The sequence below is a fragment of the Chiroxiphia lanceolata genome, chromosome 13 (assembly GCF_009829145.1).
Source record: "Chiroxiphia lanceolata isolate bChiLan1 chromosome 13, bChiLan1.pri, whole genome shotgun sequence".
Taxonomy (NCBI): Eukaryota; Metazoa; Chordata; class Aves; order Passeriformes; family Pipridae; genus Chiroxiphia; species Chiroxiphia lanceolata.
In genome coordinates this window covers 5,903,989-5,922,952 of record NC_045649.1, presented here as the reverse complement: position 1 = coordinate 5,922,952, position 18,964 = coordinate 5,903,989, and the positions used below count along the sequence as shown (strand labels likewise).

Sequence of the window (18,964 nt, the reverse complement as noted above, 5' to 3'; positions counted from 1 at the left end):
GTTCGCTATGACTCTGATTCTAACTTGAACTCAGAGGGAAGGGGCGGTGCCGGGGAGCTCCGAGCGCTGAGGACGCGCCGGTGCCGCCCCGGGGCGGGGCCGCGCGGTGACCCCTGTGCCCACACTCAACATGGCGGCCGACACACCCCTGGCTCCGCCACACTATCCTCGCTTTCCATTGGCGAGGCGGGCTGTCAGTCTGCAACTCCACCCAATCAACGCGCGCAGCGCTGCCCCGTGGGCGGTGCCGCGGCCGGTGCCGGTGTGTGGCCGGGAGAGGGATGAGCCGCCTGTGCCCGCGCCTGGGCCCGCGCCCGCTGCTCTGGGCAGCGCGGGGCGCGCGGCGCCTCTCGGCCGCGGCCGCCCCGGGCATGGAGGAGCTGCTGCGCCGCTCGGTGCCGCCGCTGCCGCCCTACGAGACCAAGGAGAAGGCGCCGCCTCCCGCGGAGCTGCGCGGCGCGGAGTTCGTGCAGTTCTACCGCGCGCTGCCGCCCGGGCCGCCCCGCGCAGAGCTCCTCACCCGCCTGGCCCAAGACTTCGGCGTGGAGCACGGGCGGGTGGCCGAGGCTGCCGGGAAGGTGCTGCAGGCCCGAGAGCAGCGCAGGGAGCCCGGGGCGCTGCTGCAGGCCGAGGACCGGCTGCGGTACTACCTGAACCCCCAGTACCGCGGGCTCTTCCAGCACCTGGGCCGCCTGGAGGGCGGGCTGCGCTTCCTCGTGGAGCTCCGGGGCGACCTGGTGGAGGGGCTGGCGAGCAAGGAGGTGGATGGGCCTCATGTCAAGGTGAGGGCAGAGATGGGGTGGGTGGCTTTGAAGGGAGTCGGCGGGGATGTGGTTTGGGGCTTTCTGCTCCTGGAGCCACGTTGGGATGGAAAGTGTGCCGTGAAGCCGATTCGATGTTGGGGTGTCCATGGGCCCCTCAATTCATGAGGGACGTTCAGGGGCTGCAGTGGGCCCGGGGAAGGACGGCGGAGCTGGGGAAGGGTATGGAGGGCAGGTCCTGGGAGGAGCAGCTGAGGGAGCTGGGGGAGCTCAGCCTGGAGAAAAGAAGGCTCGTGGGGACCTTCTTGCTCTCTACAACTCCCTGACAGGAGGATGGAGCCTGGTGGGGGTCGGGCCCTGCTCCCAGCGAATAAGGGACAGAATGAGAGGAAACAATCTCCAGCTGTGCCACTGGAGGTTTAAGTTGGACACCAGGAAGAATTTCTTCACAGAAAGGGTTAAGCATTGGAAGGGGTTGCCCAGGGAGGTGTTGGAGTCCCCATCCCTGGAGGTGTTTAGGGAAGGACTGGGCGTGGCACTCGGTGCTCTGGTCTAGTTGACAAGGTGGGGGATTGGTCCCAGGTTGGACTCGACGATCCCAGAGCTCTTTTCCAACCTAATTGAATCTGTGGTGGGCCACGAGTGAACCCCATCCCACAGCCATGGCACCAGCGAGAGCTGCCTGTGCTGACATTCAGGAAGGGAGTGGCCCATGGGGTGACGCAATGGGTTTGCTTTCCAGGGTGGCAGTGGGAGGCTGCTGTGGGCAGTGCCACACTGATGCAGTGCAGCTCGTGTTGGGGCTGCCAAGCTGTGCCAGGAACTCCCTCGGTCGTGGCCTCACTCCTTAGTCTGTTCCAGGGCCACAAGTGACACAGCACCTTGTCGTGCTAATGGTGAGGAATATCAGCAGGAGAAAGGAGTTGCCATGATTTGGCTCAAGAGTGAGAAGGCAGAGATGAAGTGAAACGTCCCCAGTGGTTCCATGGTGCAGTGAGGTGACATGGATGTGGAGGAGGGACTGCTGTAGGACATGACAGTGGCAGGAGCTGACAGGACTTCTTGGGAGGCAATGAAGAGAGACAGCAAGTCAGTCAGATGCAATGACCATTAGTTATTTGCCAATATTCAGATCTAAATTAGGCTTGACAAGAAAATGATGTTCTTGGTGTCAGTTCTGTCAATGAACCATGGTCATCACATAACCAAAGCAACAACAGCTTTGGTAACGTTCCAAATCCAGTTGGATCATCTTAAGTGAAACCAGACTGAGTTTGCAAAATTAGCAGGGTAAAAACATGTAAAACAGCTGAATGTACATGTGTCAGATAACACAGAAACATACTAAAGACATTTGAAAGTAGGAAAACATTGTCTGCAAAGCTAAAGCATCAATAAAAGGCTGTCAGGGGCGTTCTGTCTTCTCAAAATATTTTCTTAAATGTTTGGGTTCATCAGATGACTGGCCTCAGTTCTGTATTTCTGTTCTTGTAGTCAGTTTTGTGCTTGTTGATCAGTTTTATTTTTCAGATGCGATGTAGTCTAAAAACGAGAGTTGATGTTATCATCAGCACGTAAGTCAGGGAAGATTAACCTGGAACTGGTTTGCCTTGGGTTGGTTTGTGACCATATTGGCTGTAAGGATTTACTCTGGTTCTTTTTAGCTTGGAGTTTCACTTAGGTCATTCTCATCTTTTTCCACATCAACCCAAGACCCAGAACTCTGTGCTGTTCCCATGTTCCTAGTAGTGTGTCTGGGAAAGGTGTTACCGGTTGCTTCTGAAATAAGTGTCTTGCTCAGCCTTTAAAATCTATTTTCTTCTATTGCAAGTAAGTGACAGAATAACTACGAGCACCCAAGGGAGCAAAAAACACTCAGGAGGTGCTGACTGACAAGTGGTTTGTGAAGAAGGAGTGTGAGGATACAAATACTTAATTTGGTCCCTGAAAGCCATAGGTGTGAGACACTGTTACCTGTCTGAGACTGTGTGTCAAGAACAGAGAAAACTGTATGCCAGAATATTCAGGCTCTAAATTTGGGGGTGGGATTGTAAATGTGTTTTTTTTCCCTTTTTTTTCCCCATTAAATTTTCCATTCTTTAATGTTCTTTTTATTTTTTTTTCTTTTTTTAATGAAGAATTTCAGTCTTGAGTAAAGAACCTTTCTAGTGATGCAATATATATTTTAGGTTCTTGCAGTGGACAATTTCTTTGCTGGTTTCCCTGACTGCAGGATAGAGACAAAAAAGCTATTAGGAAGCTCCAAAAGTTGGGATGGATGATAACACATCAGGAGTATTATTGTTATATGTGATCAGTTCTTACTTACTTGAGTTTCTAAAGGTATTACTTGAAACCAAGGAGATGCAAATTAACTTCTGATTGTTTCTCCACTGGTTTCACTGTTCCTAAATCGTTAACAAAATGAAAAAGCTGAGTTATAAGCAATTGAAAAGAATGCTGTCTGCCTTACTGGAAGAATTCCTTAGATCTTAAAATAAACCCTGAACAATGCACTGGAAATCCTTAAAATGATGGATTGTGCAAAGAGAAGGAATGTGCTGCATGTAAGTTTTAGTTTATATTTAAGTTGGTTATTAGAGGGCAGAATCATCACCCAGAGCAAGACAGAAAAATTATGGGCATCCAGTGACAGGTTGTTATGATGTAGTAAATGTCCCATGTGGATTGGGAAAGATGAGGAATGTCTTGACACAGGTGTCTTGATAAAATCAAAAATTTAGTGGTAAACTGTATTTTTGAAGCTGTTCAGCCCTTTTTCCAAAAATTCATACAGGACATACGAGGAGAAAGTTCTCTGTAATCTGTCCCAGAGGTGGATTTTCTTATCTGTTAAATATATGAATCAATTATTACCATCACAAGCCTCGTGGATAACGTTAGGAGAACCATTTAAAAAAAAGGTGCTGCCACATCGTACACTCTTTAAAAAGTTATATTGCAGTGAAGCTGGGCCTGATTCTTTTTCATGATGCTGTTTGAATTTTTGTCCTCATTCTCTTATGTTCTTTTCATGTGTCCTGTTCTTTCCTTCCACCCCAGGACAGGCTCGTTTTCCACTGTCCTCATAAACAAGTTGAATTTCTGATCAACCCTTGCACTGCACGGAGCGAAATTTGCTGCAAATCTGTTTCCTGAGTGTGGTTCTTTTATTGTTCAGAACCTGCAAGGCTTTACTTTTTCTGTTGCCAGCATTTTCCTCCTGAGATGTTTTATATTTCCCTTGCTTACTCATATTTCAGCACTTGAAATATGACTCTGGTGAAAAATTCACAACATTATTATTTCAGGTAGCAAATCATTCAACGATTGCTTTTAAAATATTTTTCATCTTTCCATATGATTTAGAAAAAGTCAGTGGAAAGTTCAAGCTTCTGGCAAAAAGATAATGAAAAAGAGAGCATTTTTGTCAAATTGATTTATAAATACACCTGCTTCCATAATTAAGCAGTAGCTGGAGTGTATCTGTAATCTTGGTCTGGTGTTGGTCTACTGGAAAAAAAAGAAATACCAGCATTATTAAAAGTTTTTCTATTAAAAAAATGTTTGGCATTTGCCTCTCTAAAGTCCTGTGTAGCCATTTCATTAGTGTAGATTTGATTGAAATTCTAACAGACATAAAAACTCGTGTGCAACAAGAATTTTACAACTTCTGCATGTTTGTATCTCCTCTGACGAGGAAATGTGGACATAAAATTAAATGGATCTTCCTGATGCTGGAGGAAAATTACAGAATGCATTATATGACCTGCTGGGATTTTGGTTTTGCCCGAACTGTCTAAAATATTTCTTAGTCCTTAGTTTACATTTTGCATTTTGAAAGACCTATTAAAACAAGGATTGCCCATTGCTGTGTTGTAAATATGAAATATTTTTCTATTTCCTCAGCAGCTATCAACACAGAAACCACTTGGACTGTTAGAAATGGGTGGATGAAACACTTCTATTTTGTGTTTGTTGAAGAGATTACAGTAAAATATATGCTATATGCAGGTGATTAAGTCACTTGAAAATGCTTGTGCATACTTTACTCATTGGCTAAATGAGCAGAAATAGGGGGAAAAAGGAAATAATGACTTTAATTTTTTTTTAGGGATAAGACATGAAATAATATAGAACACAAGAGCCAGGGGAGCTTTCAGCACTACCATTATCAGTGCAGTAATTACTATTAGCAATAAAAAAGCAGCAAACAGTCCCCTTTAATTGATGTCTAACTATCCAATCCTGGCTTTCTGATGGGATATTTTTCAGAATCTCACCAGGGATATTCTCTATGTATATTTTGAAGCTAACAAAACAAACAAAAAAACCCCCAACCAAACCCTCCCACCACCAAAGACACCTTAGAACACTTGGCCATATCAGAGTAGATCTGTAGGTCCCAAATGAAACTTATCAGGTTAAAACCCAAAAACAAGTAAAAATTCGACTCATCTGAGGGCTTTTTTATCTGGTAGTTGGAGAGGGAAACTGAAATAGTTCCCTCATCAGAGAGGCAGTTTTTCTTACTAAAAAAAATTAATTGAAGGTTTTCATCAGAGTTCTCCCATTTGTTGCCCAATAAATAGGGACTTGTTGGGAAGATTAAAAAGCCTGTAATTTGCTGTCTTGTAGCAAGAACACAGAATGAGAAAAAATAATCACAGTTTATTATACTTGGCTAATATAAATTGAAGTATAACTGATAATTTGAAATACTAATCTGAGTATGTCTTGTTGCTCAGATTTAAAATTGGGATGCTGAATAACAAATATGTGATTTCTTTTCAATGAAGTATTGGAGATGTAATTTTTATGACTAGAAAGGCCTCTGAAATGAAAATAAGAATTTACTTACCACTAACTTTACAAAATAAGAGAATGTACCACTAAGTCTACAAGATAAGAGATGCAAAATTGGGACTGTCCTTGTTGGAGTAAAACCTTTTGGAAATGTGTATATTGTGATATTAAACACAACTCAGACTTTTTCTTAGATGGCTGAGTTAAACACAGTTTTGGATAGTATAAATTTTTTATGTCTTTCTGCCCCAAGAAATTTGGTTAACATAGAATCATGGAATTTCAGAATGGTTTGGGTTGGAAAGGATCTGAAAGCTCATCTCCCTCCACCCCCTGCCATGGGCAGAGACACCTTCTACTATCCCAGGTTGCTCCAAGCCCTGTCCAACCTGGCCTTGGACACTTCCAGGGATGGGGCAGCCACAGCTTCTCTGGGCAACCTGTGCCAGGGCCTCACTGCCCTTATAGTAAAGAATTTTTTCCTAATATCCAGTCTAAACCTGCCTAAGCCCATTCCCCTTTCTCCTGTCGCTCCAGTCCTGGGTGAGGAAAGCTGAACTGCTTCATCTTCTCAAACAGAAGCATTAGTTTCCTTTAACTTCCCAGGGGTGTAGTTTGAATCAATCAAGGTTATCTTCACTCACATTCCTGTGTTCTACCTTGTTTGTTTAATTCCAGCTTTCTTCTGCTTGTAGGAAATGAGTGGAGTTCTGAAGAACATGCTGTCAGAGTGGTTCTGCACAGGATTCCTGAACTTGGAAAGGGTCACTTGGCAATCCCCTTGTGAAATACTCCAGAAAATTAGTGAGTAAGTGCTAAAGGTTGGAAAGACTCGTTTATGAAGAGGTGATGAAATGCTTGGGACTGCACAGATCCACTGTTTTCAAGACTCTGCTTTTCAATACTGAACCACAGGCAAAGTATAACAATGGAATATTTTCATTTAACACTCTGTAGAGCACACATTTAACAACTGAATTAAATAACAGTAAAGGGGATCATTTGTCCCATAATTTGATCCTTTCATTCACACACTGCCCTTGTAGACTGCTGTGTTTTTTTCCAGCTTTCCCAGTTACTCTTTACACATTTTCCTACAAACCCAGATCCTTGCAGCACTGCCTTTGCTGCCACAGATGCTGCTGCTGCTTCCATGGGCCCCTCAGTCTGCACCAGCAGCATATTTAAATCTCGTGCAGCCCAACACTCAAAAGCATTTTTTACTTCTAATCCAGTGATGTTCCCCTTCCTGGCTGGACCTGGTGAGGTGCAACAGGATCACCTGTGACCTATGTGTGAAGAGAGCACCTTGGATTGTATGTAATGTGCTCTAAAACATTTATTTCTGAATTTCTGTCAAAGCTGTGATGAAGTTGCAAATGATTGGACTCAAGTTATGTTGTTGAGCCACTTTGTTATATAAAAAGCTTGAAGAAAACTGAATCTCTCAAGAGTTCTGAAAGTATGTGACTTAAATGTAGAGGAGGCAAAGAAAAGAGATCTTGTATACCAGCTAAAGGTTCCAAATAAAAATAATGAGTAAGAATTAATCTTCAAGGGAATTTGGCAAACACACTAAAGAGTGACTGTGCAATCTGCCTTCACAATCCACTTTGTCGGTTTGCTGATGAATTTTACTTTACTCACTTACAGCCTGATTCTCCTTCTTTCATTGGAGAGTTTTGTCCCTGACATCAGTGGGAAAAAATGAGGAGCTTGTAGAGTCGGCAGCTGACCTCAACTTTGAAAAAATGATAATAATTGTACTTTTCTTTTCTCCTTGAGTTCTGAAGCTGTGCATCCTGTCAGGAACTGGGTTGATATGAAGCGTCGAGTCGGGGCCTATAGGAGATGTTACTTTTTTTCCCACTGTGCAATCCCAGGGGAACCATTGATAGTCCTGCATGTGGCTCTGACCAGTGACATCTCCAGCAACATCCAGGTACAGGCACTGCTGCATTTAGTACACAGCAAAGTGCTCAAATTGCAACGTGCTTCTTTTAAAATTCCTTATAATTTGTCAATATTTGGGTTTGCTTCATCTTTTTAAGAGATGAGAGAATTGTAAAAATTACAGGGATAATCTGTATATGTAGCTGTATTATGTAAGTTGACATTTAGAGGGGTTGCTCAAGTGGAGAAGAATGAGAAAAAATAAGAAATATATAAGAAAATGGAACAAATGAGATGAAAACTCCAAAGTGGTTGCAATTACTTCTGAAAATTTTAAACCATGTTATTTGCAGCACTTACTAATGGATAAACAGCTCTTCTTCCTTCTTTTTCATTAGAGTCTTATTGTTTCTCACAGAGGATAATGAATAAAAGAGTGGGGAAAAGTTGTTAATACCTTTAAAAGTTAAAAAGAAAGGTTTCCTCCCCATAATGATGAGAATAACTATTAATAACTTTTCTTTTAAATTCGAATTTTCCCAGGCCATAGTGAAAGAAGTGCCTCCTCTAGAAACAGAAGATACAGAGAAAATCTCAACAGCCATTTTCTACTCCATCAGTTTGACTCAGCAGGGACTGCAGGGGGTGGAACTTGGGACCTACCTCATCAAGAAGGTGGTCAAGGAGCTGCAGGTGGGTTGATGGGGGGTCCTTGAGGTGCTGTTTGCCCACTGTGCTGCCCTGACCTTCCTGAGTTTCCAGTTCCTGTCCCTGCTCAAGGCCAGGAGCTGCTGGGTTTTCCCAGGTCGGCCTTGGAAGACGTGCAAGGACTTGGAAGAACATTTTCTGCTCTTGGTTAATGTCTGCCAGGTATAGGTTCTGTTCCACAGCTGGCATATCCTGTGTGAGTTCTTGTGTTTGCCTCCTCACATGTAGGTTACCTAAAGTCAAATGAGTCCATTTCTCTTGAAGGTAACTTGGATACAGCTGGATTTTGCACTGTTGTCCATGATAGGATTCACTGCTGCCTCTCAGTTGAGAGGGTGGACCCTGCAAACAGGTTCCTTCCAGGCCCCTGATCAACATTTTCTCTCTTCAATGTACCTGACAATGCCTTTTTCAAAATCTTACACCTGCTCCAGTAACAAAAATACTTCCTGTACATTAATTTGTTAATTTCTTTGTTATATTGATTTGCCTCTGGTTATTTATGCAGTTTGCATGCTTGCCTTGAATATCTTTATTTAGGAAAATAAAAATATTTTTTTTTGCCCAGGCATTTCTTGCAATATAATTAAGAGAATGTCTTGATAGTCCACGAATCAGTTGCTTTCTACAAGTCAGATCTATGAATTTAATATCATTACATGCCCCAGGAATATTGTTGATAGTTTTAGTACTTCTTGTAGAGCCTTCTTCCAAGCAACTTGAGAAAGGAATGAAAATTCATATGTAGAATGGTGTGGAAGCATTGAGTACATAATTTTATTTAATACTCTTTACTACTTAAATTATTAACAAACCTACCCCTTAATGATCACTTTTTGTGTTCATATTTATTCTTCCACATCTAGATAAGTAATGATGTTTGGAAAACTGTCTGTGATGTAGAACTTAGGCGCTGCTTACAAAAACAACTTAAAGGTGGATGCTCCAAATTTATACTGCTACAAAATGATTGATTAGTTGACTGCTGAATCATAGCTGGCTGCCCTGACGTTTTTTATTTTATTTTATTTTTAATGGCTATTTTGGCTGAATTCTGTTGCTTCTTGCATTTGGAATGGCTTTTAGATTAATTGTGGAAAGCGCAGTAGTCCAGGTATAATTAGGCCGTGCCATCTGTCTGATCTTGACTGAGGGGAAATTGGAATAAATCCATGCAGTTATCTGCTTTCAGATCTGGAAAATAATTTCTGCATAATTGAGTTGCTCTCCTAAAATAACCCTATTGCCATCAGATCTGTCCATCACTAATTGCTTGCAACACTTGCAAAGTTGTTATAAAGGCAAACGGACACACCATGCTGAGATAACCTAATGCAAGTTCTGAAATTTGGTGTGTCCAACAGAAGAGTGTGTTTCTTATTTTTACTTAGGACAAAGTTTCTGCATTTCAGTGGTGTAAAATCCAGCCTCTCTTCATCAAACAGACAACGAGAAGGAAACATTTTGGCTGAGATACCTTTAAGTACATTCTAATCACAAATTAATGCCTCAAGGTCGTATAACTTGTATTGAAAACTGAGTGCTTTCCATGCAGTGCCAAAGATGGAGATCTCCCTATTCTATACCCTGCTTTAAGGTGTCATGAAAAATGTGTTGTTAGTAAGGTGTTATGTGGCAAATTGAACATGGGCTTAGTTGATTATGAAGTGCTGGCCAGACTTGAACAGCTTGTTTCTATGTAGTCTGTACCTATATAATAAAGGTACAGCAACTTCTGTCTCTTGCTTTTACCCCATTCCTTTTTTGGATACCACTGTAGGGCTAAAGAAAATACAAAGGATAATCCAGGAGTGTTTATCCATGATGGACATGGTTCTCTAATAGTTTTTCTTCCACTCTTCGATGATAATATTTTTTTCTTGTCTCTTCTTGCCACTCTATGTTTTCTCCCTCTTTATTCCAAAGCATTGCTCTTGAATTCTGCAAGAACCATTTTCCATTACATATTTTACATCTGTGCAGTGACCCTAAATCACTGTACTGTTGTTTCAGAATTATTTGATGCACACCTATAACTCCTCCTTGCTGAGCTTTAGCTTTAAATGTTGTGCCTTCCATCTCAGTGGATTTCTCCCCTCAGAGGAGACAAGCCCTGTGTATTTACAGTTTCCAAATGCTTTCCCTGTGAAATTTCTACAAAGTGAAGGCCAAAGGTAGAGAATATGATGAGTAATATTCTTGGCAGCCTGTTTTACCTGTCTCCCAAAACTCTGGAAGTCCTACTTCAGTGGATTAATTGCACACATGTGCTCTCTTTCTCTCTGGTCAGGTGGAAGCAAAGGACTTTCCAAGGTTGTCTGTATTTTCAGACTGGACGTAATTCTTTGGAGCAGCGTTACAGTGGCTTTAAAAGGGACAAATGGTGTGGCAGGAGTGCTGAGTTGACTTGGTGGCAGCAGCTGAAACAATACAGCCTCAGCAAAAAAGTCCTGGGTCAAAAATTGCATCTCATTAAGCAAGCTTCCAGCAACCTTTGCAAAAATAGATGGGTGAGGTCTCTGATAGGAAGAGGATTTTTTATGTAACCTTTTCATGGCTTTGCAATAAACAAATCTCTTTTTAAAGTGTTGCTAAATCACCGAGTGTTCCAGGTTACAGAAGTTGAGACTGTCTTTAATTTAACTGGTAATAAAATGCTTTGGGAAGAGGAGACCATTTGAAGGGGCTGAGGATTTTGTTTCCCATCGTGTTTGAGTTGTTGATGATTAATACACTTTTATAACTTGCCAGTTGAGTTAACTTTTGTGGACATCTGTTTGCTCTGCAGAATTCTGTTGGATTCGTTTTTTCCCAAGGCTTTGCAAACTCTTATAATTTCTTTATTCTCTAGTAAAAGTCCTTTATCTGACTTTGCCTCAATGTAACCTGCTCTGACAGTTCTAAGTCCCATTGTAACGTCAAAACTGAGATCTCAGCTGTCATTCTTCATAAGGAAAACTCCAGATTGGACTAGTCATGAATGTGTATCATTAGGTCAGAAAAAGACATGCACAAGTTACAAGTGTGTTAACAGCCACTCTGCTTCCACCACTGAAGCCTTCATTTGACAAGAATGTTAAAAAACTGTGCTGAAACATTAACAGGTATCATACAGAATTATGGCTGTAAAGTCAGTTAGCACCCTCTTGCTTAAAATCAGATTAATGGACAATGAAAATAGAGCTTAATTTTTTAGAAATCTTCTTGCTAGTTTGCCTGAGGTGGTCACATACACTGCTAAACATGAACAGGTGTAGGGCAACACTTCTCACCTTCAGAGAATGTCACCTGCTGGTTCCCTTGTGAAAGTATTCCTTACAAATGGGTTTTTATTAGGATTGTTGGGAAAACTGCAGCAATGGAGGCTCTGGGGAGGATTTCAACCCCCAGTGCTGAGCACTGTTAGTTTGGGGCACTGTGTACAGGTTAAATGCCCCTGCTTTTGGGTCTCTCATTAATTTAAGCAGATGGAGGATGGATGAATTTGAAATGGGTCCTCAGTTTTTTCTCTTTAAATGTGCACAGTTTGCAGTTTGAATCCTTAATCTCTACCTAGATGGGATGATTTGGAATTTGCCACAGGTGTTGTTGTATGTGTTTGTGTGAAGGGGAGGGATATACAGGAAATCAGAGCAGGACCTGAGGGATGTAGCTGGTGTCTCATACAAAGGGCATCCTGGGAGAAAGTGGGCTGCTCTCAGGAGCAGATTGTTCTGGTTTTGGTAGTTTCTTTACAAAAGTTTGCTACACAGGTAATATAGAAGGGTTTTATATACAGGCTTCTGTTGTTATCTGAGCATATCCCGTTTGCATTTTTTTGGGATGAATTCATTACTCCACTGATACCACTTTGGTCCCAGTTCTCCCTGTACAAATCTGAGAATGGGCTGTGTAGGCATTCTATGTGCTCCCTTGGTTATATTAATGTATATAAAGCAGGGGACAGACAACAAAAATAATCTCTGGTGTTTCTAAAATTCGAGCTTGTGTCGTTCCCAGAAACGAATTGGATTTTGAAACTATTTCAGACGACTGCAAGAAAACAAACAAACCGACCCCAAGCTGGGTGCTGGAAGAGGAGCAGGCAGATTGTTTCTACCAGGCTGAGAGGTGCTGGTGAAGGTGGAGACAATTAGATTGCTCATTAGGCAGACATTTAATTCAGAATGTGTTTATAGCCACTCTAAACACTCTGGAGCTCTGCAGAAGGTACATCATGGCAGTTCAGTCTGCAGATGACAGGCACAGATAACTGTGGTGAAGCCTTTGAGAAAACTGCTTAAGATTTTATAGCCTGTGGCATTTGGGGGAGAAAACTGATAGCTGCTGTGTGACTCAATAGAATGCTTAACAATTGGTGGCAGATTTTAGCTTTCTGCTTGGGCTGTTGATAATTGCTACCTTAATTTGATCTAGGTGACCTGGGGAGATCATAATTTCCAAAACAGGCTTTGCTTTCATTGATGAAAAATGTGACCTTGGACCACGGCTTTCAGAGTGCAAGACAGTTTCAGATGAGATATGGATAACAGGAGAAATCTGTGCTGTTCTGCAATGGAACAAAAGCCTAGAAAAAAAGACAATCAAACATAGAAATCTACCCCAAACCAAAATTAGCAGCTGTTACTTAATGGTGTGTGGGTTTCTGACAGGAAAGTAAACATTAATGGATTTTCACAATAGCCTTAGAAATTAGCACATCAATTTAGCAACAACATAAATGTGCACACTCGGCTGCATTTATTTATTTTTCCACAAGAAATGTCCGCCCCAGATAAGCTCCTAAACTCAAGCATTTATCAGATATGTGGTACTTTGTACTGTAGCTTCAAAATGGGGTCACTTTCCCATGTCTTACCTGTCCTAAGAAGTACAAAAATGTGCACAATTTCCCAATTTGTATTCATTAATAAAGGAGGAGCTACTGTCTTCCTGTTAAATATTTTGGGTTGTCTTGCTGAACATGTCACTCCTTAAAGGGATGATGAACAAAGAGGAGTCAACACTAGCAGGATTCAGTGTCAGTTATTGAATTAGGAACTTTGCAGTGGTTATTATTAACACACAGATAGGGGAAGAAATCATTCCTTCTCACTTTTGTCACTGTGGGTGGTGCTCAGGTGCCCTCTGGGCTTTGCAAGTTGGGAGATGAGATTGGGATTGTTGCTTTATGGGAGCCATGGACAAAGCTCAGCTCCTGTGTGGAAAACTCAGTTTGTGAGCTCTGCTCAGTGGCAAAATAGTATTTTCAAGCACTGCTTTCTTAGCAGAGAGAGTGTAGAAGAGATCCAGACTTTGTGCTGAGCAGCCTTTTCTCTTGGTCCAGCCAGTTTTTCCTTTGGCCTGAAAGAAGAATTTCTGCTTCTCTAATTTCAGCATTACCTTCCTTCTTCCCCTCTCAGGCTTTAACCCAAAATATCTGTGAAGAAATCATGAAAGAGACCTAAGCAGTGTGTTCTCAAAGGCACTATCTTTTATAGGATAAGTGATATAGTTAGGAAAAAAAGGCAAACCTTTAAGGAGTGTAATCCTATCTTTGTGTCAAAAAGAAGCACATTCTGTATTCCTTGAATCCTTGCCTAGAGGAAATAGCCTCTAACAATTTTTTCTTCTTCTCTGTGTTTTTTTTTCTCCCTTTTTCATCCCCACTGCACAACAGTAACATCTGTAGCCCCTCCTGCAGCACATGGAGGATTTGTCACGATAGGTCATTAATTTGAAAACTTTTACCCATTTATTCCTCTGTCTTGTGCTCTCTGTATTATGAACTGAAGAGGAATTTTAAGGCACCAAAAAAATGGAGAAGAGTGAACCCCCATTTTGAAGGCCATTCTCTTTGAGGGGAGCTGGCTGCTGCTTCAGGATGGGACATGAAAAGGGCACTTCTCATTATAGATGATGGGTTTGTGTTTCTGTGCCCTGAGGTTCCTCTGCAGGTCCATCACATCTGAGGCGGTCGCTGAGATCTCATCCATCATTATTGTGTGGACAGGCAGGAGGATCCTGGGTCACTGAATCTTCAGAAGGGAGTTGTGACCTCCCTTCTGGGCAGAAATTCTTCCAGCTGACATGCAGGAGGTCACATTATGGGACAGCAAAGTGTTTTAGCAACTCAGCTGTGTCCAATCCCAGCAGAGTCAGCACAGCTCAGCCCTCAGGGCACTGATGGGGCAGTGAAGGTGATGCTGCTCCTCACTGACTTGAAAGCCCTCAGCTCTTTCTCCAGGAACAAACACCTTCAAGTTTACAAGTGGCCTTCAAAAACTTGCTTCTGTGCCATATTTCTTCTTCCTCCTTCTCCAGGAGATCCATGGTTTTGTGTAGCTGTGTTGAGTCCAGGAAGGTGTACCTGACAAGGGGGTCCATGGGCAGAGCTCTCCTCTGCAGGGCTAATGAAAATCCTGCTGCTTGAAAGAAAAGTGCACTCCAGAGGTGATGATCAGGTGTGCTTCTTGATTAAGAAACACAAGGAGGTGAACGAAAGGTGACCAGAGGAAGATGTAGTGAGTGCATTTGATTCTGTATTAAAATTTTATAAAGTTACTTTGAATTGATTTGTGGATAAACAGTGTTTATATCCATGGGGAAGTATTTAGCACAAGGCTCAGAAGGAAAATATGTTTGAAGTCTGTGGAGTTGCTTTATTCTGTTCTTATTTTTTCCCTTTTTCTGCCTCCAGATATGTTTTTTTCAATTTACTGTGTCATTGCTCTTTTTCAAAAGCAAAGGGAGAACTTTTTCTGAAGGGTCTAAACTGTCTACTCTAAGAAACATTCTTTTAATTAAAACATACTTTTTGTATCTGTGCCTCTGGTATCCACAGTCTACAGTAAAGAGCACAACCCTAATAAACTCACTTTTTTATAAATGTTGTATTCCCTAAAATTGTAGGAAGATGTGTAAGAGATATCTGTAAATGAACTTTTTTTTTATTTTATGAAATACACATGCAAGGAAACCCTATGGTAGTATTTCACAGATCATGTTAAGGACATCAGCTTCAGAATTACTCTTAAAAGTGAAATATCATCATATCCTTTAGTGGAAAGTTGAAAAAAGTTCCTGCTTTCCTAGTTGCCACTACTTTCCTGGTATTGCATTCCCTAACTGTGGGAGCTGTAGCAATTGTGACTATTGATCCAGTCAGGATCTCCTGGGTGCTCTGGTTTGTTCAGTAAGATACAGAAATGAGTGGGTTTTGGTAATAATTTGCTTTTCTTCTTTACTTGATTCTTTGAGGAGATAAAATGAGGTGTTTGTTTGTAACTTGGTCTGCTTTTCTTGTTCCTGCCTGCTCCCAAAGGAAGGGTTCTTCAGCTTACATGTCTATATAACAATCAGAGCTTCAGCTCAGGGGAAAGATACTGTGAATACCAGCTATGGAAGTTGTTAGGAAAGGTGCTTGTCTCCAGCCTGAGGTGAGCCAGGCCAGCATTCCCTGGCTCCTGCATCCTCCTGGAGCAGAATTCCCTGGCTCTGCATCCTCCTGGAGCAGAGAGCAGGTGGCAGCCGTGTGAGCACAGGGTACCTGAGGATGCCACGGTGCAGGAGCAGCTCAGACAACCTGTCCCTGCCAGAGCCATTAACGTGCTGAGGAGGCACCATCTGAGCCCTGATAGCTTTTTAATGCTTACCTCAGTAATCCTCAAAGCACAAAAAGTGCAATTTGTAGTCATTTAAAGACAATTTTCTGTTGACATTAAGATGCCTCTGTAATGTAGATGAATGTCTTGGTTCTCACCACTTCCTCCTGTATGAGCAGTAATTAAACCAACACTGTGGTTGTTTCAGTTCAGCTCTGTCTTCCCTCTGTTCCTTTGCACCCCACTACTTCAGAAGGGTTGATTAATGTAATTTTTATTAATTCCAAGTGCTGATGTAATTTTTTGTTAATTCCAAGTGTTCCGAGTGACAGGATATTCTTCATGTTGATGTGCCCCAAAACTGACACACAGCTCTCCTTATGTATGTTTTGCTTCATGTTACATAGTTACAGGTTTTAATTGCATAGTTTATAGGTTTTAATCATAAATTAGGAGGGGTACAGCAGAAGTTTCTCTTTGTTAAAACAAGAACTGTGTGAATGTTTTTTTTCTTACTGCAAGTATGTATCTCTAATCTTGCTGGTTTTAAAGATTGTCACGAAAAGTAGCTGCCTTGTATAAAGAACTTAATTCAAACTTTTAGGAAATGCTTCTTTCCATAAAAATCTAAAAATAGTACCTCTCCTCATTTTACAGTAGACTGAAGTAGTAAACTGCCCTTGATTTAAAAAAAATAGTTTTATATAAAAAATAAATGGCATTTAAAAGGCTCTAAAAACTTGTAGGTTTATTTTAAAAAAATATTCCTCAGAATAACTTCTTTATGGCCTGTGATTCTATTTGTTTATTTCTGCCTATAAAATGATACCAGAGCTCAGGGTTGGTAAGTACTGCATAAGTACTTTTATATAGATTGGGTGTGAGGACTGTAATTCAGTCAGTGTTAAAGTTTTCTTCGTGCTCTTGAGTGCTTTCTAGTCACTAACCTGGTACTGGCAGGGTGATTTTTAACCTCTTTTTTGTGGATCAGTTCCTTGTCAGACTCCCTGTTTTTCCCTTGACTGGAAGCTGTTTTTTCACTCAAACTTCCCTGTGTCAATCGTGACAAAACTCATGATTTTTTTTTTTTCTCTCCTTTCGTCTGCAGAAAGAACTTCCTCAGATAAAAGTTTTTTCTACTCTCTCACCTATCCCAGGATTCACTAAATGGCTTGTTGGCCTCCTCTCCCCCCAGACAAAAGAACAGGGAAGAAATGAACTTTTTACAGAGTCCGAGTGGCAAGAAATCTCTGCGATCACGGGAGACCCTTCCACTGAGACACTGAAGAAACTCTTAAACAACAACGAGTGGGTGAGATCAGATAAATTAGTTGAGGTGCTGAATCCCCCACTGATGAGACTCTGTGCCTGGTACTTGTATGGAGAGAAACACCGGGGTTATGCCCTTAATCCAGTGGCAAACTTCCATCTCCAGAACGGCTCCGTGCTGTGGCGGATAAACTGGATGGGGGACACGAGCCCTCGGGGCATTGGGGCTTCCTGTGGCATGATGGTCAACTACAGGTATTTCCTGGAGGACACAGCCAGCAACAGTGCAGCTTACCTGGGCACCAAACACATCAAAGCCTCGGAGCAGGTGCTTGCCTTGGTGTCCCAATTCCAGCAAAATAGCAAACTTTAATTAAAAATTCTGAAAGCTAAGAATGAGTGTTCCTCACCTATAAAGAGCTGTAAGAATCTGCAGTGCCTGTATTTAAATGAGAATGTGTTGTAAAGCAAATTTGCCCAGCATACTACATATCTGGATGGTCAGTTGTCTTGCTTCTGTGACCTGACTGGCTCTGCAAGTTCCAGACATCTGTTTATGTGCAGGTGGGTTGGAGGTGTGTAGTAAAGGGTGAGTAAAATTCTCTTAATCAGTTACAACTCAGCAGTAATTAAATGGACAATACTTGAGCAAGCCATTATTCTGTTGGTAATAAACCTGTATAAACTGTCCTGTAAGGAGCTGCACTTTGTCGTAATGCTGCTGTAGATTGTTCAGTACACAAGTACCTGAAAAGGACTGAATGAAGGTAAATTGTTATTTGAAAACCTTAATCTACAATTTTATTTCTATAATATCTATCTTTTTCACCCTTAGAAAAGTCTGATGTAAAACCTTTTTAGGTATTTTCTTTTTTTCAAACGCACTAAAAATCTCACTGAATCCTTGCTTTGCTGAAGCATGGAAAAACCTTGCATTAATGTTCAAAACCCAGGATCTCTCAGTGCAGCAGGTATGTTGTGTTGTATTTCCATTTTCTGGCTGCTAAAATATGCTGAGCAATAAGGAAGTGTTCAAACAGGAGAGGAGAACAAGAGAGACTGATACTTGGGGATCAACTGAGAAGTTTCTAAATATGTATGTTATACTTTGGCTCTGATAATGTTTTAAGTTAACAAAGAGCTTTTTTAATGAAGGGGTAGGTGTGACCTGTAAATCAATAAAATATACTTTCTCAATAAATCATGTCTGGTTGTATTTCAACATCTCCCCTCACTTAGTGGCTCTTCTTGATAACAGTTTCACCACAGCAGAAGGCCCATTTTAAAAGAATTTCATGCTTGTTTGTAATATCTGATTTATTCTGGTCCAATTCCAGTCCTGTTTTCAAGAAAAGAATTACACAGAGGATTCAAAAGTAATGGAGTGTTTGCTTGTGTATGAAAACAGAAGTGAAGAAAGCTGTAAGTGTCCAATTTTCTCCTGGAATGAAGTTAGTTAATTGGAGACACTATTTTCATAGTCATTGTTAGAAACAAATTCCATCCTCCACACTGGTAACTTGGAGGATACAGCCTGCAGGTTGCAGGGATTTCTGTTCATGGTGGATTTTGAACAGCAGTAGTTAAAGGACAAGAATATGTTCACTGCCTGTATTCCCTTGAGAGCAGAGGCAGCATCTGGCCATCAGTGGCAGGGATGTCACATTAGCAGTGGCAACTCTCTATGCCATGTAGCCTTCAGTATGTTTTTAAGAATGGTTCAAAAGTCAGTATCTTTCTTGTACAACAGAGTTAGTTTATTGATTTTTATAGGATTAAAAGAAATACCAGAGAAGTATCATCCCCTGGTAAACAAGATGTGTCTGGTTGCCAAAACCACTAAAGAAAAGTTGAGTTCCTCTTGAACTGTGGTGGTGGAGTAAATATAAGTTGGTCTTGGTTTGGGTTTTTTGCACCTTCTCTGGATATCTTGCTGAATGTGCA

At 41.6% G+C, this 18,964-nt stretch overlaps 1 protein-coding gene across 1 annotated transcript; it reads left to right on the top strand.

Annotated features, from left to right (window-relative positions):
- The first annotated feature begins 281 nt into the window (after positions 1–281).
- On the top strand, positions 282–18,221 carry MLYCD (malonyl-CoA decarboxylase). Its single transcript, XM_032701340.1, has 5 exons — positions 282–782; positions 6,263–6,375; positions 7,353–7,509; positions 8,004–8,153; positions 16,860–18,221. The coding sequence occupies exons 1-5, from the start codon at positions 282–284 to the stop codon at positions 17,391–17,393; spliced, it is 1,455 nt and encodes a 484-aa protein (XP_032557231.1). The 3' UTR covers positions 17,394–18,221.
- Positions 18,222–18,964: the final 743 nt, after the last annotated feature.

What these genes read in the sequence shown, in the direction of transcription:
- MLYCD (XM_032701340.1), top strand. Translation starts at nt 282, where the DNA reads ATGAGCCGCCTGTGCCCGCGCCTGGGCCCGCGCCCGCTGCTCTGGGCA. An exon ending in TGGATGGGCCTCATGTCAAG is followed by an intron (nt 783 to 6,262) that starts GTGAGGGCAGAG and finishes TTCTGCTTGTAG; the next exon opens with GAAATGAGTGGAGTTCTGAA. An exon ending in ACATCTCCAGCAACATCCAG is followed by an intron (nt 7,510 to 8,003) that starts GTACAGGCACTG and finishes GAATTTTCCCAG; the next exon opens with GCCATAGTGAAAGAAGTGCC.